The sequence below is a fragment of the Lolium perenne genome, chromosome 2 (genome assembly GCF_019359855.2).
Source record: "Lolium perenne isolate Kyuss_39 chromosome 2, Kyuss_2.0, whole genome shotgun sequence".
NCBI classification, from domain to species: domain Eukaryota; kingdom Viridiplantae; phylum Streptophyta; class Magnoliopsida; order Poales; family Poaceae; genus Lolium; species Lolium perenne.
The window spans coordinates 111,066,335-111,090,777 of record NC_067245.2 but is presented as its reverse complement, the minus strand read 5'-3'; the positions used below and the strand labels follow the sequence as shown (position 1 = coordinate 111,090,777).

Sequence of the window (24,443 nt, the reverse complement as noted above, 5' to 3'; positions counted from 1 at the left end):
TAGTAATCGCCGACCCAAAACCCTAACCCTAGACCGCTTCTTCGCCGCCACAAATGGTGCTGCTTTGCCCCCTTCACAGAACATGTGAACCACATGCAACTGGCATTTCTCCCATGTTGCTTCGCCGCCTAGCCCTCCTCAAATATCCCCGTAAAGTGTTCTTCTCTGGCTGGCAAGCTTTCGGAATTATGGAAGACCAATTTCGTTTGAATGGAACACATGAAACGTGCATCAACCCTACGCGATCATGTCGATGTTCAAAATCCCTTGGGATTGGGCATGGGAATCTAATGAGCACCATTCTTTTGATCCAAACGTAACTCATAGGAGAGAAAAAAAATCCTAAATCCTAAAATTCCTTCAATTCAAAGAGGGCCTTAGTGTTTTAGATGGACACAAATAAATATATGGAACTTATGAGGAATTTTGGAGCAGGGCGCCCATTTATCCCATCCCATCAAAACAAAGCCAAATCAAACCAAAATCCCAGCGCAGCGCGGGTCCCATCAGCCACGTGGACACGTCTGGACACCAGCAACGCCCGGGCCGGGACAATTCGAAAAACCGATCCGACCGTTGGAGCCTTCCTCTCCCCTTAAAACCTCGTCATCCACCCGAGGAGAGAGAATCCACCCCCAAATCCCCACCTCGCCGCCGCCGCCGCCGCCGCCGCACCCGGTAGGTGACGGATCCCTTCCCTCCTCGACGGTTCCTCCGCATCGCCTCCTCGATCTGACGTTTTTGGTTCTTACTTACAACTAGTCTTTCTCCTTTTCCTGCCCCTCACAGATCCTTCTCCGTCTTCTTCTGCCGATCGACCCATGGACCGCCGGCCGCCGCTCGCCGTCTCCCCGCGCCGGCTCCGCCCGCGGCCCAGTCATGCCGCCGCCGGCCGCCCACCCTTGGCGTCCTCCGTCCACATCACCTCGCCAGGTATTATTTCTGTCTTCTGCTACAGATCTCCTCGCCCCGTTGGATGGATGCGTCCAGTTTCTTTGGTTTGCTCAGTTTATCTTGGTTTTACTTGTGACCGCGCGGTTGAACTGGTTAATCGCGTTCAAATACGGTTGTTTGGTGTATGATTCGTGCAATCTTGTTGTTTTCGAACCGATTTTCTCATGGATCTGAACCCGTAGCCGTTAACAACAAGGATTTTCAAATCTCTTCAGAAATTCCCATCTAGTTCTTGATGGATAAAAGAGCGTTGGTCACACAACTTTTAGCGCTTAATTTTAACCTTAGATTTCTCCTTCTGTTTCAATTCTTAGACACTTAATTTTAACCTTAGATTTCTACCCGGCTCCTTTCTGAGGTAAGATGAAAACGGAACTGTTCTAGATGACCAAATGGGATCGTATTTAACCCCATTTCCCAGTTCTGTTTCTGATCTGACAATAAAACAGAACTGTTCTACATCGCCAAATGGGATCGTGTTTAACCCCCTTTTCCCAGTTCTGTTTCTGATCTGATAATTAAACCCCATGTACTGCTTTTGATCGCTGTATAATTGTAAACTTTTAAACATTGTCCGTGTGCTGATGGGCTCTTTCTTTCACTACCCCGTTGTGCAGCACTGAGCAAGAAAGCGCGTACCCCGATGCGCTCGTCCATCAGCGCTCTCCCGCCGTCGTCCTACTCCAAGCTTGAAACCAGCCCGCGCCCGAAGCTGGATTTCGCCCTCTCGCCACCGCCAGCAGCAAGAGCGTCTGGGAAGGAGAACCTGCACTTCCACGACGATGCCACTTTCAGCATCGCCGACACTAGCATGGAGGACTGGAGAGCGACGGTGAAGCCGACTAGCCCGATGTTCGAGAGAGGCAGGCTGTACGACCTCTACTCCGCGCGGCGTAACGAGCGGCTGAAGCGCAAGCACGGGTGGTACACGGCCGCTGAGGAGGAGGCGGGAGCGATGGCCGAGGACCCCTGCGTTGCGGTCGAGCTGTCCAAGAGGCGGGTCGCCAAGAAGGCCGGCGCAGAGTCCGTGGTGAGGAGGTCCATGCCGGCGGCAGCAGAGTCCTCGCTGAGCTACAGGGCTGGCGGCGGGCTCAGCGCCATGAGGTCATCTCTGAGAAGCAGCAAGGAGATGAAGAAGCCCTCTGCCGCGTCATCATGCGCCACCGCCACCAAGCCCTCTGCCATCAAGGACAGGAGGGTCGGCATGCGGTCTTCCTCGTCGTCGTCGGTTCGCAGGTTCTGATGATGGTATATTCTTGGTGGAACTGGCCGCTGGGGCTCTTAGTTGATCGTTTGGGGTGTTGATAAACAATACTGTTAGTGTGGAGTTTGGAATTGGTTTGGTTTGGAGGTAATATAATATACTGTAGCTGCGTATTATGTTTACAGAATGTGCGTCCATTATTCGTACTCCGTGTTATTTCCGTACGTGGTTGTGATGCAGATGTTCACAAGAAATTGATCTGGCGTGCAGCCACATTCATATGGAGAGATAGATGTGCATCACTTTCTTGCTCTAATTCTGAACCTTGGTGGAGCTGGCCGGTGGTCATCGTTTGATGGTTGGAGTGTTGATAAACAATACTGTTACTGTGGAGTTTGGAACTGACTTGGGGTAATTCATTGTTTGAGGTTTTGGAGTGTTGATAAACAATAGTGTTACTGTGGAGTTTGGAACTGGTTTGGGGGTAATATAATATATACAGTGGCTGCTTACTATGTTTACAGAATGTGCGTCCATTTTTCATACTCCGTGCTCCGTGTTATTTGCGCATGTGATTGTGATGCAGATGCAAATCACCAACGGCACTTGATGTTCAGACAGCATTAAGAAATTGATCTCGCGCTCATCTGGTGTGCAGCCATGTCATTCATATGGAGAGATATTGATGTGGATCACTTTCTTGCTCGAATTCTAAACATTTTGTTTAGAAGCACTGAATTGAGAGTTTCTTTTGTTTGCTTGTCTGAATATTATCAGTTTGTGACTAGCGGAGTGGTAATGTTATGAGCGACTCTTTTTTGCACTGAATAAAGGCGAGTTAGCAGCAACATACACTGATGTTCAGGTAACAAAAAAGAAAATCATCTGGCGCTTATGTAGTGTGCAGATACGGATAGAGATAGTCATATTGTCAAAATCATATCACAAATTGATGTGGATCACTTTGTTGCTCAATTTCTTAACCTTTTTCTTGCAAGCACTGAATTGAGAGTTTCTGTTGGTTCCTTGGCTGAATATTTCAGTTTGTGACTAACGAAATAGTAATGTAATGAGTGATTCTGAATAAAGGTGTATTAGCAGCAACATCGCATTTCCGTGCAATCCGGTCTCAATCATATCTGTAACTTGAGGAATCTGAAAGGGCCGGAGGTTGTGCGGCTCAAATAGGAACGAGCTGCACGTACAAGATCACTGCTGAACCCGCATTTGCTGCGAAAATGCATAACTGAACCCGGGCTCAAATGGTCCCGTATTCTGTGTCGGCCATGCCCTTCACGATTGGTTGTATGCTCCTGTATAATACGTTGTATGACATTTGTTTATTCAGCAGACTGCTGTGCCCTGGCCCACGTTCGCGCATGCATTCACTACATCTTCGACGGCCACCGTAGATGGTACATCGTCTTGTGACTGAATGTACCGCCGTGAGCAAAATCTGTACCTTGACGCATCATTTATTGCCGAACCGGCCTTGTTTACTTAATTGGGACTCGCATCCAAATCCATGAATCAAATTGGGACTCCTGCAGTTTCCCAGTTTTCCTGGTGATGATGCAATTTACTAGTCTTCTTCCTGACTTTGCATAACTGTGTGCAGGCTACAAGATAATAGCAGTAGCTTAGCTATGGAATGTTTCAGTTTATCTCCGTGTGCTGTCAGTTTAGTATTATACACTGTACGTTCTATCAGTTCCGTTGATTGTAATATGCACCAAGTTATCCAATGAGATTATTCCGTGTTCTACTCCGCGTTGACTGTCATTTGCACATGTACTCCCAATGAGTATGTAATCGAACCATCCAACTTTGACTATTTAGCGCACTGGATCGAAACTCAACTGCCCCTGCCCCTAGAATAAATCCCTGCTCGCCATCCCGTCCTCCATCAACAGACACGCTTCCAGATGCCCGTTCCTCTCGCTACCACCCTGCAATTAACATCAGATGATGTTTAATTAGCAAACATGCATGAACAAATGTATGCAGGTATATACAAGTGCTGCCAGTGCTTCAGAGAGATCCCATGTGCCATGTCTTGCCCCAAGAAACAATCGCTCATGCGTGTAGAGGGAGCTCGCTGTAGCCTACAGGTGCCATCTATCTCCGTGCGCTCCCCTATACTAGCAACTATGGTGAAGCTCGCAGTTTTGGTTCCCAGCTCTGATTCTGTTCCATCAGAACAGAACATTTCCTTATCTGTGCCACCAGCATGGGAGAGGCGACCTTCACCCACCGTCCGCCAGACGAGCTCACGTCCGTCTAGCGCTGTTCCACCGTACTCATATGTGCGCTACGAGTACATCACTGTTCTCGACCACTGTTCCTGACACCAGCTGTCCCTTCCACACACATCCCCAAATGATCTGGACGGTTCACAAAACGAGCTCAGATGAGCTCGGGACTAGAAACACTGCTGCCTTTGCTTGTGGTCACTAGTCGTCAGTGGTCACCAGTACACCACTCACAAGTCAGAAGGGTGTAGGGATAAGGTCGGCGACATGGCATGGCTGCTGCCACCGCTCCTGCTCCTGCTCGCCGTCGCCACCGCGGCAGCAGCGACGGAGACTCCCGAGCGGCCGGCGCCGTGGCCGGAGCAGTTCCACGCGGTGCTGTTCACGAACCTGACCAACGTGTCGACGGCGTCGACGAGCCCGCCGCTTCGTCTGACGGACCTGTACTACGACTGGCCGCGGCGGCGCAACCTGAACCTTATACGCTACCAGCTCTCCGGCGACCCGCTGTACGACGTGGAGTGGAACAACGGCACCAGCTTCTACTTCGACTCGGCCACCTGCCGCACGGAGCACTTCCCCGTCGGTGTGCTGCGACCGGACTGGCTCGTGGATTGCGTCTACCTCGGCCGCGAGAGCACCGGCGGGATCGACTGCCACCTCTGGGGCAAGGAGGGGTTCATCGTCTACTACGAGGACGTGCTCACGGGTCGCCCCGTCCGGTGGAACTTCCTTGATGGTACGCATGGCCACTCGATCTCCGTTGCTACTGCTTGTCCCATACTAGTTCTCTGAAAGTTAGATAGTTCTGAAACCTCGACTATAAAAAAAAAACGTGCAAGAAGGCAGAAAATTCTGTCTCCTCACTAATATACTACGAATTTGCTTTGCATTTTGCAGTGACAGGGATACAGCAGTTCGTGATGAGCTTCGAGGTCGGTGTGGTGCTGGAGGACGACTCCCAGTGGCAGGCGCCGGCGCACTGCTTTCCGGACGATGGCGAAGGGAAGAACAAGGTAGACGGGGATCATGTCGACATTTCGAGTGGCATGGACGCGGCCAGGATATTCAGGAAGTTTGCCGGAGCCGCAGCGTTCTGATGGATCATGGATGGATGATCGATGTATACGTAGCCCATATATATGTGTACGTGCTGCTAATATCTCCTGCTCCTAGTTAGTGCCTAGTGGTTTCTTGAGTTGAGAGTTGTGAATTCGCTACGGATGGACAGAGTTCATACGTTCTTGAATCAGTACTCCATCTGATCCACAGTAATTGTCGAGGAAGTAAGACTTCTGACAACAACTACGGGCTTTCTTAGCTCTGTATATACGATCCTGAACATTTTAATTAAAAATAGAGCGAGGGTTATTTTATCTTAGCAAAGATATAACCTCTGCTCTCGGTTAGAGCATAAAAAATGCTTCATAAGATTATCTTATCTTAATTCCACGCACAATAAAATATGACTAGCATGTAATGGCACCGCGGCACGCCGCGCCCACGTGGTAGCTGCAGGTTGAAAAGCGGAGGATATTTTGTGGTATGTTGTATTTGTGAGGGGAGTACACGGCCCGTATTAGAAAATTATACACTAACATGGATAAACTGGTAAACACAAGGAAAGGGCTGTAGGCCTGCAAAACTGCCATTCGTGTACGCACAAGAACATGACAATGCAACTGTGCAAAATATCTCCCCATGTACACAAGCAATCATATAAAACTGGAAAATTATATATCCTAATTATCATTAGAAATGATTTTATAAATGTATACCACTCACAATAAATTGTAGAGTTCCTATCTTGTCACCCTAAACCACAATATAAGAATGTCAAGCACAAGCTGACTTTCTTAAACTGCTAGGCCTTCTATCAATACAGATGGTTTGTGTATCCAACTATCAAAAGAAGAGCTCATATAGTTCTAGCTATCACATGTAGGAAACTCACAGTGGGAGGGTAACTGCATCCTTCTAAGAATCGGATCTATTAAAAACATCTAAAAACAAAACAAAAAACTGTTACACTAAAGTAATTGAGAGAGTAAGATGAAATGCTCTATTTGCTACACCAGTAAAAGTGCACAATTGCCTCATCTAAATTGGTCTGGTGTACATCCATGTTTTGACATGTCAAGCTGTGAGCCAATGCATTAATTACCAAAAAACAGCAGACTATTTTTCAGGGGGCAATGTAAATACAAATAATACTACTTTACCGTCTCACCATGACACGTCTACTATGAACTCTAGTTTCTTGTACCGTAATTAGTAAGAACATAGAAAAATAATAATAGATGGTCTGTCTTGGTTGATATAATCTAGAAATAGTAGCTGGGCATTTCAATTAATAACTTATCAAAATTAAAAGCCCAACATAAAACTAAGCATCATAAACCTCTCAATAAAATACAGGAACTAACTTTATAACAGGATATATTCAGTAACTAACCCTACTTCAGTCATTTATTGAATAAAAACTCTATACCCGTCCATGTTTACACACCAATGTTGTACTGCAATCATGTTATGTGACTGACATAGAGTTTTTTTTTTTGCATTTTAGTCCTCCAGGTTATTGTTGATGTGTATCTAATAGTGAAGTGAATGGAACTTGGCATACCTTTTTTCTCCACAAATGATGGACACACCTTTTTCTAACAAAAGAACTAAAGTAGTGCAAGTACAACTCTCAAAGTAACAACATAAAGAAAATAAAGAAGAATTGAAACAAAAAGCCTAAGCTAGGCTATGTAGAATCTGAATGTGTCCAGTTGGGTCAGTAGACTCGCATGTTGTACATCCCTACACCCATCACAGGAAACAATGTCAAGACCAGAGCCAGAAGCGGTATATGCACCCCCAGATATGAACAACAATTGACAATACATAACATAGTAGATCAGGCCAAGGTTACCTCAACTATATGTGGCTGCCTGGCCAAATACCCTGATAGCACTGACCATTAGGCTCAATAGTCTAGCTTCATGTTGTCGTCCGATGATCAAAGATCGTCCCACAACTTTGGATCATGTCATCTTGGAGCTTAGTAGTCTTGCTTCACGTTGTCGTCGGATGATCAAAGCTTGTCGTAAAGATTCACGTGAAGACCATCAACGCTTCATGCCCACATTTGCTTGTAGAATTGCTGGCCAGATGTAAAAAATAAAATTTATGTAGCATTACTCCCGTGGTACCCGACAAACTGATTGAGAAAAGCTGAAGAGAGATAAGGACATGGATGGATCAAAAGTTTGCCAATGAATTGGTATGGAAACCGATGTCTCCTAGGTGTTCAGTGTTAACCTTCGGCCTCGCGCTGCCATATTGAATAACGGCAACCGCATGACCGTGATCATATGACCGAAGGCACAAGACTTGCAAGCAGAGAAGTCTAGCATAGTTGAAACTTGTCATGTTCAGAAGTTAGATATGCTATTCGTTGTAATGAGCTGAAAATTTCCACAGACAAATGCGCATCCTTGTACTTAAAATAAAAGGATGGAAATCATTGCTTATGCAACACATGCAGAGAATGTGACGAACCATTCCCTACTAAAATAAAATGACATAACCCTCATGCCACTTATCTTGTTGCAATTTGCGCTTTCCTGCTTCCACTGATCCTTCCTAGACTTTCTCTGCGGCTGGTCTTTAACAGTTCTTGGGAACTTCGGATGAATTTGAGGTACCTCATTTATCAGGCCAAATATGTCAATCCCATCATCTACACTGAAATTCAGAAAAGAAGCTCTTTCAGACAAAAACAAAGCAATCAGGCGATCCAACTATCCTAGCCATGCTTATGCTAGGCAGAAGAACTATAACCAATTCAAAAGTGCTTTTCAGGGAGGATAAGTTGCATATGTAACTGATTGGTGGAGTTACCTTAAAATCTATGCAAGCCATGTGTCATCCCCTTTCCATCAGCTTCGAAACTCCAAGCTATATGTTCCTTGTATGTCTATGTTGTTGTGCACACTAAAATACGTGAAGAATGTCCATGTCACTTCCAATCTTGCTGGACAAAGAAAGCTCTTATTATAGAAAGAAGAAGAACAAATATGTTATTACAAAACTAAATCTATATCTATAATACATATCCAGATGATCCGGTCATACAGTCGTAGATTCTATATAGAAAACAATAGCTGCAATTTAGTCTAAGACATCTAAATAAAAGAAATCTAATAGGCATTAGAACATGAAACAGTTGGGTGAAACATAGTATGTAAATTTGTGCATTGTACCATCATATCATTGGTTCAGTAGCTCCTACTGCAGTGATGGTTGTCTCGATTAGCCCTTTTTTGAAGTGGTTGCCACTTCTGCCACTCTCTTTGGTGGGTTTTTTCATGCATGTGTATGTGCGCGTGAGCTCGTGTGTCATGTACTACATCACATCGATTAATAAACCTAGTGGTCAAATTCTTACCTTTCTCTAATATCAGCAACTTCAAGAATATACCATCTGGTCACAGAATTTTCTTTCAAAAAAAATATGGTTAAATAAATCAGAAATCCAAGAGTATGCATCAAGAAACTATAAACTCCCATCACAGACATCGCAAATTAAAGATTTTATATTAGCTGAACTAAAGAAGTTTGGTGTATGAGCAAAAGGAAAAAATAGTCAACCCGACCTTACAACCTCATAGCAAATCTAGTGATGCATTTAGCTGCTTCACCTTATTTTATGCATCTAGATGCTGGCACGAAAGAGTTCATGTTTTCATAAAAAGTAGTTCAAAATCACTAAAATTTCAATAATGTACTCCTGATGTCTCATACACACATGTCGAATGTGAGAAACAAATTAACAACTAATCAGGGAGGTACCGTGGATTATCCTAGTGTAACACCTCTTGATAGCACTGAATCACGGAAATTTTCTTTTGCTAGACTATTGTATGCATGCCAACATCAGGAGTCCAAGAATCAATAAAATACCACTACAGTAGGAGTAGCATGGCAGAGCCATCATGGCAAACCAAAGAGATCTTGGTGCGGCTACTCAGCTCATTCTAGAAAAAAAAATCATTTTTTATGGCGCAGTTGTCAAGGTACGGGAAAAAATAGATAGTAGCTATCAAGAGAAAATTTTACCCTTGATTTGAATTTCAGAGAAAATATAGCATTCTGAATGCCAACAACCAGGCTTCTAATTCTCTGTCTCGCTTCGATTGACCATTGGACCCTCGAAACAAAAGCTTTATAAATTATTTCTTAGAAGAGATGAAAAAACTTTAGTATGTTCGGAACTCTTTCTTAATGAAAGTGCACTCGACATGAGAATTTTGAATATATTTGTCTCAAATAGGATAATATACACTGACAAATCCAAACACCATATGAAATCTTATAGAGATACCTTCAACTCAAGTGAACTCATCATTTCTCTAGAGAATAAATATAAATTCACTACTGAAACTGAAGTCTAGATCAATAGGTAAATCAAATAACCACATAAACCAATGATCGAAGGGTCAATATCTACATAGAATTTACATGTGTAAGTTAACAGTACACGTTGCAGGCTGATGACCATCTGACAAACCTACACCCACATTATTTCTACAACGGAATTTACACTTGATGATCTCTACCTACCCAGAAAACCTGAAAGATGACATAGCGCATTTTTCATTGACTTAAAAAAGAACATTTATATACCAAATTCATCAGCTGCGCCCCAAAAAGAAAGTAAAGTTGCACATATGCATCCACCCCTCAGCTACTGGCACATGGAAGGAGATCACAATCAACATGCTTAAGTAATCATTGATGGAGGACCTCACTCAATCTTGCAGGCATTTCATTGAAAACCATGTGTGCATACCATATTGTTCATAGCCCGGTATCATTAGTGCGTGTATCCAAGAATCTCAATAAAAATCGAAACTCCCAAGCAGAAACGATAATTGAGATAAAAGAGCCAGTGACCTTACTTTTATCATGAGATTATCTCAGCAGTTCTTCCTTCATCTCCTCCCACGTATTTGCTGCAAAATCAACAAAAAAAGATATGTTCAGCAAATAGCATGACTCGTATGAAAAGGAAAGAATAGGGACAGTGAAGAACGGAAGATAGCAAACTTACCTAGCAGGAGCAATGCAGTGTGGTGAGCGGCTCCCGACGATACAGCCTGCGAGCAAAAATAGAATAGCAAATCAAAAATCACCTAGATCAAATTAACGTTGGTAGCATCCGGCGCCATAGTACAGACCTCCTCCATTTCACTGTTTCATGTTTCCATAACACAACAGAGCAATGTTGTCAGAGCTGGGTGAAGCAACAAAGTGAACCAGAGAGAAAGAGAAGTAGGCGGAGACGGCTCCTGTTTCTCAATGGATCACCGTGGTGTGTAATCTTTGTACTCCCTGCTGGAGGTCTAAGCATGATAAAAATAGGCACAACGAAATTACAATATTCAGTGTGGCGTAGGATTCTGAATCAACTGAGTAACTGTGAATCAACCGATGTACTTTCATATAGAAAAATGCTCCTCCAACACCACTAAACTATATGGCCTGACATCCTAATCAACTGAAGCACCAAAGTTGACATTTTTCTTAATTTAAACAACACTCAGTTTGCAGATAATAAATGCAATAGCCCCGGCCACTGCAAAATAAAACGACAAATCCTACAAAACAAATGCAGTCTAGTTAACTCTCCAAGCACCAATGGTCAAACGGACCAGGACTAACATACGCAGATCATCACGCATATGGAAATGCGATAAAATCAAAGAAAAGGGAGATAAACAGGGCAGGAAACCAACCGAGGGGACATACCACCAGTCGCAGCAAGCTACGAACCAATGGCCGGGCGGAGCATCTGTTGAGGCAGCGCATGGGGATCTTCGGGCTGGGCTCTCGAAAACGACGAACCAAGGCACCAATTCTTTCCAAGATATAGAGCAGTGTAATCGGGGCCGGGGAGGCGGAGCGCAACATCGACGGCCGCAAAATCGGAGCTGGACCGACCCACACCATGGCCGCCAGCCACGGAGTAGCCAGGCAGATCTCGTGGGTGCGGAGAGCTCGGGCGGGGATAATTTCGCAAAATCGGAGCAAGACAGGCACATACTACGGCTGCCGGCCACAAAGGAGGGAGGAAGATCTCGCGGCCGGGGAGAGCTTATGCGGGGATAAATTCGTGCCGGCCACCGCCGCTTCATGTCGCTCTTCGACCTCTCGATCCTCGCCGATCTTATACGTGCTCCACTTGACTCCGCCGCCTCCTATCCCACTCCCAGCACAGTCTCTCCAACAGCTCATATAGTGAGCCGACGTTGGCCGGAGCAGCGCGCGGGGACAACCTGTGAAGCACACGAAGAGCTCCGGTAGGGAGGAAATCAGGCAGGGAGAGCCGGTAGAACTCGGTGGAGAAGCCGGTGAGGAATTGGACACTGGACACCACCGCACCAGCGCCGCTTTGACTGCCCCGCAAAGCTCCAACACGCGACAATTTGCACAGAACGGACCCACCACCTTCCCAAACGGTTGGCAGCTACAGCCACACCAGCGTCCCACCGAAACATATGACCGGCAAGGAAATCACGCAGGGATGCAGACGTATCAGCCGCACCACGGACTCCCAGGCACCGAAAATATCGCACGGAGCATCAAAGTTGTACACCGGGGAAAAAACGCATGAAAACCGATCAACGAAGAACTACGTGTCATAACTGCATTAAACCTCAGCTAAGCTCAAAATTCTGAGAAAAATGATGTTTGTTAAGGTTTAATATAGTAGTTATGTAGAAGTTCTGATATCATAAATTCTTCTATGTGGCTTTGCTATCATCAATTCTGAAATGGCTAGTAACCGAGACATTCCAAATATTGGTGTGTGAGAGAGATTGCTTGTATCATCAATTATTCTAGGTGTCGTTGCTAAGATATAACCATTGTACATGCTCTTGTAGACTAAAAATTCAGCTAGTCCAATCACATACATGCATGCATAAGTCAAAACTCATTAAATACATCATCTTTAAGGAAAAAAAATTAATTTCTACTATGAAGACGTGCTAAAGAAACTACGCAATGCGAAAAAACATAAGATTCTGAATTTTCAATATTTCTTTGGGGGGAGGGGGTGTTGATTCATTTTTTCATGAGTTTTATTATTGACAAAGCTTATAGTTCCACCGAGAACCTCAAGCATTAGACATGGGCTAAACATTATAGGATCATACGCAAGTGGGCGAGATTTTTTCGCATGAGGAACTTTATGGACGTGCAAGCAAATGTTTACTAGACCGAAACAAAAACTAGTCCCTGAATCGTTTAGCCCAAAACACATTAGGTAATAGGGCCTACCAAGCAGAAAGTAACATTAGAATTCTAAAAAAAAAACTAATAACAGTTCCAAATATTCGACCATTATTCATTGCGACACATGCCTTTGTTGTTACCTAATGCGATTAATGAAGCGAGCCAGTGTGCTTATAGTTCTATCCTACACGGGGTCGAAGAGCGTAGAAAGGATATCGATGAAGCCATATTTGTTTATGAGAATAGAGCTTCCAATTGTGACACTCATATTCTTGTTAAGAGCACCCTTTCTCTAGAATGTGGTTGACATGTTTTGGTATTAGAGCCTTGGGACAAAGCTTGCATTAAGACATTCTAAAGACGAACATATCAAACACATGCTAATTATCCTTACCCTCTATGAAGAGGATGTGGGCATAGCCCAGTGGTTGGGGTCGCAGTGGCGCACCCCAACGACCAGAGTTCGAATCCTATCAGGAGCGAATTTCTGGAATTCTCACGCCGAGGTCCCGTTTCTACTATATCATTTAGTGTCTAGTTCCTCCTAGCACTAATTCATTTTTTTTTTCTCTATGAATCTCGATCCTACGCCATATATCTTTTGATTTATCTAAATCCTTGGATCACATCTATGGCTTGCTTGGAAACGCTATATATTACTCATCCTGACATCATGGTGCCACATAAAAACGTGCATCCTTGGCCTGACTCCATAGGAGGATATACTCATGTTACGGGTTAGTGAATTAGAGCGATGATGAACATATAAGTGGTGGAGGTAGAGGTTTGAGGGGAGAGAGGAGAGAGGAAGGGGTGACCTCACTAGCCCATTACGTCTCGGGGAGAGAAATGTAACAATTACTCAAAGTGGTGTCTCGTGCACTCCAATCTTAGAGCATTAGTGGCAAAGTGGGCCAAATTTGGTGGGTTGTGAGGGCAGTGTGGCGGGAGTTATCAAAAACATAAATGGCGGGTGGAGAGGATATATTATGGTGGTAGGAGTTGATCTTCACCAAGTATATATAGAGAGTACATTAGTGAGCCACAAATAGCACTTAATAGCGATGGATTGCGTTGGAAGATCCAACTATGAGGGGTGTGTCGAGGTGCCATCTTCTTCCATAAACATTGGGGCACAAAGCAAGGTATAGACATATTATAGGTGATCCTAGTGGAAGATCCAGGAACTATAATTGCAAAGCCTAGGTAAAGTTCAAAATTCAAAAAGAGAACATATAATAATGGGATTTCATGTGCATTGTCATAAAAATTCACAAGAGTTACTATGTGGCGCTGCTGACAAGGCTAGGCAAGCCGACCACTGAGGATATTGAAATTATTGAAGTATAAGAGCATCTCCACCGGCGGCTCCCAAATAGTCGCCGGCAGGGGCGCCGGCACTGCTGTATGGGGCCGTCGGCAGTGCATCCTCCATTTGGGGACGTTGTTCCCACACCGGCGCCTCCCAAACGGCGGCCCAAAAAAAAATTTACAATATTTTGAAACAACATATCAATCACATTTTATTCATACAATCACACAAATAGAATTAAATTATTTATACAATCAATCAAACAAATAGTACTTAAATTATTCATACAATTAATCAAACAAATAGTACTTAGATTATTCATACAACCCAACAAACAAATAGTACTTATTCATACAAGCAAACAAATAGAAATAAAATCATGCATTGTTGGCGGCTCCTCTTCTCGCCCACAAATGCGCAGCTAGATCCGCCTTCAGTTGTGCATAGACATCTGCATCTCAAATTTCATTGTGCATATGAAGAAAAGCGGCAAATTCTTGGGGTACATGCTCTACCGAGTGACCCTTGATAATCAAATGGTTGATCATCTTGCACAGGTGCGTCGCTCTCGCTCTCAATGATCATGTTGTGCATGATCACACATGCGTTCATCACCTTCCACATCTGAGCCTTAGACCAAGTGAGAGCAGGTACCTGACAATGGTGAAACGCTGCTGAAGCACCCCAAAGCACACTCAACATCCTTGCATGCTGCTTCCTGGCATGTTACAAAATAGGCTTCCATCTCGTTTGATGGAGAGGGAATTGTCTTCACAAATGTAGCATACGTCGGGTAGATACCATCAACTAGATAGTACCCCTTATTGTATGTGTGACCGTTTACCTCAAAGTTCATGGCAGGAGCTTGTCCCTCAGCTATCGTAGCAAACACCGGAGAGCGCTGCAGCACGTTGATATCACTGTTTGTTCCTGCGCGGCGGCGACGGCGACGGTAGCGATCTAGAGGGGTGGGAGTTGGCTCGGGCGTGGGTAGGAGGTGGGAAATCGGTGTGTCTGGCTGCCAGGCGGAGCCCACGCTCGTTTTCAGACGTGTCGCGAGGCGCCGGCGCGCCCGATTCACGTCCTTGGCGAAGGGGCCGGCACAGGGTTATCGGCGATTCTATTGAGCTCGAAAATTGGCCGGCGCCGTTTAGGGCTCACCGGTGCAAGCCCATTTTTGCCGTCAGCCCCCAAAATGCTATCGGGGCCGCTATGAAGAGCGCCGGTGGAGTCGTGGAGATGCTCTAAGTGTATTCTCCATGTTTCTCGAATCAATTTGAGCTTTTGGGTAAATTTGGAGCTGCATACAAATTCTACGTAGCAGTATTAGTGCCAAAAAAATCTGGTGTTAAAAACCTGGCTAAGGCAATTTTAAAAAGTACAACACACTTCCGGTCACCCTAAAGAGATGTGAGATCAGTGCTCAAGTAAAATGGCATCGTACCTTGCTCCGTCGTCACATCAAAAAATGTTTATATATTTATTCTGCACGCCATTGCAAATTTGTTGTAACTAACTCCTACTAGAGAAGCTAAGAACACGTGTAAGCCATGCGAACTTTCGCATTTCTCTGAAACCCTTTGTAATTGTAAAACCACCGCTTTAAGTGGCTTCGAGGTTCTTTTCCCCTTGCTAAAAAAGAAGAAGCAAATTCCAGTTTTGGTGCACATCCTCTACAGGGCTTCCCGTGCAATTGAGGAATTCTGACATTGTCTTGCTGGCTAGTGGTTTCGCGATTATGTTTTGTAGCTAGCTAGAGCGGGGGTTTTTGCTAGAGTTTGGTGTAACTTTGTCTCTTATGGTAGCTTTGTACCATATAGCCCTCGCCCGTTAGTATGTCCTCCTAAGAGCATCTACGGTCGCATACACATAAATCTTCCTTCTTCTTATGAATAAGTCTGGTACGTATTCTAAAAAGAACTTTGACTAAAAGATTTCAGCACAAATATTTTGGTTATATTGTCCACGGTTGATAATATTTTTTGATAAAGAGCATATATTAATATCGCGGAGATACCAATTACACCCAGTCTGTGCAACAATATCATGCCCTAATGGCATAAAGGATGCACCCAGCCAAAAAAAGAGAAAATAATTAAAAAAAAAAGGTCCCGCTACAGAGAGCCATAACTTGAAACAACAACACTGACACGCTAAGACAACACTAGAAGCTCAGCTTATCCAAAAGCGACGCCTCCAAGAAGGAAACAGTGCAGAAACGCTTTCGTCGCCCGATCATAGATATTAGGTTTTCATCCTGAAGAAACTCATCTCTCTCAAAACAATGTCTCCAACAAGAACATTGCCAGGCACAACCAATTAAGGTCAGACCTTGGGTTTTCATCCTGAAAGATAAGACTCTGAACTTCTCCTGTGCAGCCACCCCCATATACCAATCACTGTTACAAGACATGAATCGCCAAGCCAATTCCACCTCAGCACCAAGATCCGACCATCATAGATGTTTCACCTATCTCGGCTTGATGACCTTCTCTGCTAGCACCATGGAAAGAAACAAGCTCCATGATTATTAACAGTCAACAGAGCTTCGAGGCACTCCCTCTCAAACCAAACAGCCAGATAAAAAAATATGGGTGCGCACGACCGAAAACACCAAATCCAGCAATCTTCAGGCATTGTTCGCACAATGAATTTCGCCGGCAGGGTCTTTTTCGGAACACGAAAATCCACCCTGACTGGTTGGAACAAGCATCCGACAGATTTTCAAACTTGGTGCGAGAAGAATCCTAGAACTGCCACCTTTATTCTTCTACGCGGACGAACTAGCCCCCACGCCATCACCCGCCGCCCAACGACGACGAAGGAGGTTATCACCTAGCTTAGTCATCGCCGCCAAACCCATGGCCGCCGCAGAGAAGAAGACTCGGTAGCAGGTTGCGTTCCCCGGCTAGGACCGGCGGCGCTGCCATGATCGCCCGAGCGAATCGGCCAAAGCCGTCGTTGTGGCAGACCGTAGACGACGAAGCAACGACCAGGACCTTTAGGCCCAAATCGGGCCCAGATCGGACCCGTGCCGCCGCCAGCTCGCCGCGCCATCGCCGCCCACCGTCAGCATCCCGCTCCCCGTCGCCTAGCCGCCACATCCGCCGCGCCAAGCCCGCCCGTCGCCCGGATGCGCTGGCAGAACACGCCTCCTCCATTGCCCACCACCGTTTGGTGGGAAGGGCGCCGCCACCGTCGCCAGCGCCGGGGACGGCAGCGGCCTGGCCGAGGGCGTTGAGAGGGAGGCGGGGTGAGAGGAGACAATCGATAATATTGGATTCTTTAAAAACTTTTTAATATTACAAATTGTATATATAAATACTAAATATGGGTTACACATATTTTAGGCTACCCAAACTAAACATGGGTAAAGTAGAGGGAAAGTTTGAATAACCCCCAAAAAAATCAACATGTCAGCAAACCCGAAACAGGATAGGCCTACTTTTGTTTTTTGAGAATAGGATACCCCTACTTAATTGTGCATTTTTCGCGATGCCCGTACCGCCGGTTTGCAGTTTTTTTTCTTTTTGCGAAATGATGTTTGCAATTATCTTCATTGAGACGTTTTGCACGAAACGCGACTCAGCAGTGAAAAATCGCCCACTAGTCCACGACGGCAGCGGCTCCGCTGCGCTCGGGCGAGCGGCGAGACGGCATAAGGGCATCTCCAGCGGGGCGACCCAAACAGACGTTTTTCGTCCGTTTGCGTCTGCGCGAACAAAAGTGCTCTCCAGCGGGGCGACGCAAAATGTCCGCAGTGTCCGTCCTGACGCAAACGTGGACCAAATATGCGCCAGGAATGCGTCTCTGCGTCCGTGTCCGTGCGTCCGTGTCCGTGCGTCCGTTTGTGCCCGGTTGGGCTGCATGCAGCCCTCTCTCTCCTCCTTTAATCACGCATGCGTTTATTCCTAACCGCACAAACAGAATCTTTTCCTCTCTCCTCTGGAAAAGGGGCAGACGCATGCGGACATGCGGACGTTTTTTGTATCCGCGTCCGACGCAAACATACATGAATATGCGTGGCTGGACCGCGCTCCTGCACGAGGAGCTTGTCCGCAACGGCGGCGGCAAAGTTGGCTCGAGGTCGAACTAGTAGCACCTAGGCGTAGGAATGTAGGATCATGGAATGGACAAATAGTCGTAGCGTGCATGCACCCTTCCCAGAATCAGGTCCTTTGTTGTTGGACGGATGGAAACCTACAAGCGTTGCAATCACACGCGTTGCCGTCGACCAAAAAGCCAGCCTATGTTGCGACAGAGCAATAGATTATCAATAATCTCCGGCTGCTAGTGACATGTTATTGAGGCAACTGGCAACACCCGTGACACCAGCCGCATGCAGATTTGCGAGGAAGATTTGTGGCGTCAGGCTCGGAGAAGTCAGATACCGGAGGCGGGTGCACGACATGATTTCCATGGTTTCTAGGAAATTCTTGGACGGCTCATGGGATGATCGTGTGCGTTCCTGCTGAGATTCTGAATGAGGCAACTGTCATGCAAAATCAATCACGCCAAGTACAAATGACAACAAGATGTTGGAATTATCTTGTCTAACAGCCAAGAGACGAAACATGGGGGCATGTCAACCACCCCCTATCACGATTGGTGCCTGATCGGGGCACCCAAAACCACCCCCTTCCTCCTCCATGGAGGCAAAATTGGTGAGGGCACCTCAAATAAGCTTGCAGGTTGATATGGTGCTCACTTACTGGTCTCCACGTTGCAGGATACTTTGGCTGATGGGTGGCCGAAAAATACTTTCCTCCTCACCTAAAGAGGGACCCCCCCTCCCCCCCCCAAAAGATGGCATCATGCTTCATCCCGACGGCCACTCAGTAGTTGGTACCTTAGAGCAAGTACAATAAGGCTGACTCAGCAGGCTATAAGAATTAAAATAGTATTGTTTTGCTTAGGTGGATGAGAGAGAAGTGAAGAGAGAAGAGAAATGGGCTCTCATGCAAGAGCCAGCTCTTGCACGTGCTCCTAGGCACTTTGTGAGTATGTGTGGTGGGTCTTTTACACATAAAGTTATCAAACTTTAAAGCCAACTATTGTACAAGTTAGCTATAATCTGACTATAACTGGCCTTATAGCCAGCACCCGGCTGCACTATTGGAATTGCTCTTAATATGCTGGAGGAAGAGGTGTGCTGGTGTCACAACCCCAATTAATTATTGGTCTAGTAGGACTTACGGTCACAATATTGGGTCCTTGATGTAGCTGCAAACAAGACCTAATCATGATAACCTTTTCCCAAAAAAGGTCGTCCATATAAAATATAAGGATATATAGGATTTTAATTTGTCCTTTTCTTTGTTTCCTACATTGGGCTGTGAAATATTCTTTGATCTTTTTTTATAGGGAACCATGGCACCCATCTTTAGGGGAATCGGAAACCATGGCACTTTATTATTGATCTAAAATGTTAACACGGATAGAAATTCTTTGATCTTATCTAATACAGCCTGGGTCGTTCTGGGCCTTTTGTTAAAAGAGAGATCACCGACTTTGCTCCAGTGACCTGATATTCAGGGCTCGGTAATTGACTGATGACTAGTCCTACATAAACTACTCAGCTTAAGGGGTTCGGGGAACTGTCAAGCTGAAATCAAGTCGACCTGACTGATAGCAGCCTGTCGACAAGGGTAGCAGGCAATAAAATTTCGTACTAGATTTTTTGTTTGTAACAGTGGACAAGAGCTAACGAGCATGTGGTCACAAAATTACGGTTCATAACAACCAAAATCCTTACGATAGTTGGGGTGTCTCGTCTTACCTTATCTTAAGCTGAGGCTGAAGCACTGAACTACTGTGAAGGGTTTTGGGTGGTGTGGCCTGGTCGTAACTCTTGGTAACTACATTTTCCACTTGGAATAGGGACGCATAGCATCCTTGCGTGTTTCCTTCGACCCAATTTTCCGGCTGCTATTTAGTTTTCTACGTGCTTTGGTCCGCATGCAGATCAGCCCGTAACTTCTGCGTTTGGCGTGTGGCCGGAGGCCGGGAAGTCAATCGAATGATTTGGTTGCTGATACTAGAAACAAGAAGGATTGATATCGAAGTGATGGGTAGTGCCTGTCATTATTCATACACATGTATGTACCTTGTTTGACGTTTTAGAAACCGTCTAATTGGACCGAGCAAGTTTCCAAAATAAAAGAGAGCCACCAAAGACATACAAGGTCGAGCAGTGATGGGGCAACAACTAGTCCGGCAACTGTTTGTGAAGTATAAATGTATTGTCTAGTACTACTTCTCATTAGATTGATATTTTGGTTGCATTGCCTAGAGCATATAATTTTAAGAGCCAACAAGTTTTGAGTTAAAGATTTGGCCGGCATAATGTACAATAAAAATATTGTTGACCATTTTCGGTCCACGTGTAGATCGGAGGGAGCCCAATGTTGTCCACCTTTAGATTTGAAGTCGTGGGATGTAAGTGGAGGGTTGAAGCATAAATTTGTTACCCTAGTTCCTTTTAATTTGGTTCAACTTGCTAGAGCATGCAGTTCTACAACAAGCACCCCTAAATTATCAATCATATGTACAACTAGCTGAATGATCGTGCATTGTCATGGCAGCCTAATTTTTCTTTCACCGTATGTGTAAACATAATATACATGAAATTTATGTATATTGGCCGCCTAGCCCTCCTCGTGTAGTTAACATGCCCGTTCGTAGCTAAGATTTAATTTAGAATTATTTTATGCCATGAAAAATTTCAATTCTTTCTCGAGAGCCGTAAGAAGGAATTTGAAACCCTAAATCGGCATTTCTTCCCAATATTTTAAATGCCATGCAAAAGATCTCATTTTTTAATAAAACGGTTTGGAACTTCCCTGGTATGCTTAGAATGTCCATGGTTATTTCTAGAATTTTCATACTATTTTGAATCTCTAGATTATTCAAAACTCCGCAAACCTATTTTGGAAAACAAAAAAGGCAATTTCCTCTCTCCTATGTATTTCTTCTTATTTGAGTTAAAATACCCGGCCTTTATTATTATTTAAATTGCATAAAATTTTATCCAAAAACCACACATATCTTCCATGATACAAATCAGCCGAACTCCTAGCAATATTCCGTGCATCTATATTTTTCTTGCCTCCCTTCACGACGAAACATCACTTCTCCAGCGCCTCCTCTTCTTCTATATATTGACTTCATGATGTGTTGATCAACAAACATACGAGGGTTTCAGCGTACGTTATTTATTAAGATCCTTTTTTTCAGAGGATTAAGATCCTTTCAGTATAGCAACTTTCTTATTAAATTGGGGAACATAACCCCAGCCTCGGTAGCATATACGATTGGATGGCAACTGGCATAAATCTGCCACTGTGTTTAGTAAGCATGGATGTAGCCCGTGGCTCACGTCGCGCGTGAACCGATCAAATTGATGTTTGAGCGACCAAGTAACAGCCTGTGCCAACTGCCAGAGATGCATCGATGTCGGTTTGCGGGACAAACTCGGCGTATGTTGACGTCTTAGTCTAGGGGAGAAGGCGCGTGGTAACCTTGCCCGTGATCGAGCATGGAATCTTTCCATGCAAATCGCTTGTCCACTTCTTCAATTTTCTTCTGTGAAAGCAGCTGCACGATCGACCACATTCAACACTTCAAGCTTGACCTCATGTCAGCAAACTCTGAACACGGGAGTTATCCCTTGTCACTGTAATCAAAATTCATGAAATCTTTTTTTCGATAAGAAGTATATATTAATATCAAGAAGATACCAATTACACCTAGCCTCTGCAACAACGCAATACTCTAATAGCATTACGGATGCACACAGCCAAAAAAATAAAGAAGAAATATATATATAAAAAAGTCCGACTACGGTATTCCAGCCCTAGCAACAACAGTACATCCACCACCAAAACAACACCTGAACTCCAGGCTCTCCAAAAGCGATGCCTCCAAGAAAGTAACAGTGCACAAACACTATCATCGCTCGATCAGAAGACCTTAGGTTTTCACCCTGAAGATAGTCCCCGCTTTAAAAATAATGCCTCCAACAAGATCATTATCAGGCACAATCAGTTAAGACCAGACCTTGGATTTTCATTCTGAAAGGTAAGACTCTGGATTTCACCTGTATTGCTGCCCCCTGTTGCATATCGCTGTTACGAAACGCAGAATTATCGCTATCTCTTAGAGCATCTCCACTGGCGCGCTCCAAATAGTCGCCGGCAGGGATGCCGGCACTGTTTTATGGGGGCCGCTGGCACTGCATCCTCTATTTGGGGATGTTGTTCCCACACCGGCGCCCCCATACGGCGGCCCCCAATTTTTTATTTTTACAATATTTTAAAACAACATATCAATTACATTTTTATACTATATTTAATTATTCATACAATCAAACAAATGGAAATTAAAATATGCATACAATCAAACAAATAGAAATTAAATTATTCATACAATCAAACAAATAAAAACTAAATCATGCTTGTTGGTGGCTCCTCCCCTCGCCCACAAATACGCAGTTAGATTCGCCTGAAGTTGAGCATGAACACCTACATCTCGAATTTCATGATGCATGTGAAGAAAAGCGGTAAATTCGTGGGGTACATGCTCTACCTCCGCAAGAGATCCTTGATAATCAAATGGTTGATCATCATGCACAGGTCCATCACGCTTGCTCTCAATGATCATGTTCTGCATGATCACACATGCGTTCATCAGCTCCCATATCTGAGACTCAGACCAAGTGAGAGCTAGGTACCTGACAACGGCGAAACGCTATTGAAGCACCTCAAAAGCATGCTCAACATCCTTGCGAGCTGCTTCCTGGCATGTTGCAAAATAAGCGTCCATCTCCGAAGGTGGAGTCGGGATTGTCTTCACAAATGTTGTAGCATACTTCGGGTAGATACCATCCGCTAGGTAGTACCCCTTGTTGTATGCATGGCCGTTTACCTCAAAGTTCACGGCAGGAGCTTGTCCCTCAGCTAGCCTGGAAAACACCGGAGAGCGCTGCAGCACGTTGATATCATTATTTGTTCATACCATGCCAAAAAAACATGCCAAATCCAGAGGTCATCGTCTGCTACCGCCTTTAGAATGACACTGCACTCACCAGTATGCCTCTTGTACATCCCATGCTAAGAAAAAGGGCAATTCTTTCGGCCCCAATGCATACAGTCAATGCTCCCGAGCATTCCAAGAAACCCTGTTGCTACATTTTTTTCCAGGATCCAAGCTTTATCATCCGTCCTTGGTGTTCTCAAATAGTCTTTGGCAAGCACCGCTACGACGGCTCGGTAAACCTGTAGAGAGTTTGTGAACATGTCGACTCCGCCATCCATAAGTAGTCATTGGCTGTATCTGGAGGAGCTCCATATGCAAGACAGCGTATTGCGGCAGTGCACTTCTGCATTGAGGTGAAACCCCACAAACAAGTGCATCTGATGTGTTCCGTGTTTTTCTTCACTTTCAACATGTTGAACCTATTCCTAGTAGAAATTACATGTTGAGACGACTGGGCGGTGAGTACCATAGGTTATCTTCTATGGCGGTAACTTGGTCGCTTCGAGTGCCAGAAAATAGGCTACAATATAGCATAGAGTCTGAATAGAAAACCACTCGCCAACACCACTACTTAACTTATTTGGGTGCAAGCTCCTGTTGGTGAACTTAAGAGTTTCTCAAAGTGATCCACCTATTCTAGGGTGTGACCAGACCTCTGGGTGTGACAACATTGAAGCAAAGTACATTTCTCCCAACCGAGTCTTGCACCATCAAACAAAACATACTGAGGTGATCTTTTACATCGTTAAGGAACAGTTTGGTTAGAAGTTGCTCAAAATCAAGTTCGTTTTATCCAAGGATGAGTTAGCTGATATATTCATCAAGCCACTACCACTACCATTATTCCAAACTTGCCAGCCTAATCTCAACCTTCATGGATCGGCTAACATGGATGGTGATAAACTACCTAGTGTGTTAGATACTAGTTGTAGTCTATACAGTTTGGGTCTTGTATAAATCTATCGTATATATATACTGTACCTGATGTAATACCCTTGATATAAATACTAAGAGCCGACCCTACTTGTGCCGTGCTGTTCCCCTCCAAAATCTAATCTACCGTCACATTTTCATGGCTTCTGTATAGGATTGTGCTTTTAAGTGCCAAATTTATAGTAACAATTTAGTATATCTTTCTTCCTTGTCATATTGCTCACGCATATTCACACTGCCATAATATTTGGTTTCTCTGACGTGACGAATTCTCTTCCACTTCATTCATGCTGCCGCGATATAACTATTTAAACATGTTAAAAATATTCCAGATTTCCCTTGGAGAGATCAGAATATCCACACATTGATGAGAGAAGAAAAGGAGGATCAGCACTCGAAGGCCCTCACACTCTCACTTGCTAGCGAAACAGCTAGGTTAGGTAGGCGCGTGAAGTTCCAAAGA

The 24,443-nt window shown here is 44.7% G+C and overlaps 2 protein-coding genes across 2 annotated transcripts; both read left to right on the top strand.

Annotated features, from left to right (window-relative positions):
- The first annotated feature begins 640 nt into the window (after positions 1–640).
- Positions 641–2,445, top strand: LOC127333648 (uncharacterized). Its single transcript, XM_051360039.2, has 3 exons — positions 641–678; positions 790–933; positions 1,572–2,445. The coding sequence occupies exons 2-3, from the start codon at positions 822–824 to the stop codon at positions 2,195–2,197; spliced, it is 738 nt and encodes a 245-aa protein (XP_051215999.1). The 5' UTR covers positions 641–678; positions 790–821; the 3' UTR covers positions 2,198–2,445.
- A 2,185-nt stretch (positions 2,446–4,630) lies between these two features.
- Positions 4,631–5,841, top strand: LOC127333649 (uncharacterized protein At4g14100-like). The gene is made up of 2 exons (XM_051360040.2): positions 4,631–5,149; positions 5,311–5,841. Exons 1-2 carry the CDS (start codon positions 4,678–4,680, stop codon positions 5,508–5,510), a joined length of 672 nt encoding a protein of 223 aa, XP_051216000.1. The 5' UTR covers positions 4,631–4,677; the 3' UTR covers positions 5,511–5,841.
- The last annotated feature ends 18,602 nt before the right edge of the window (positions 5,842–24,443 follow it).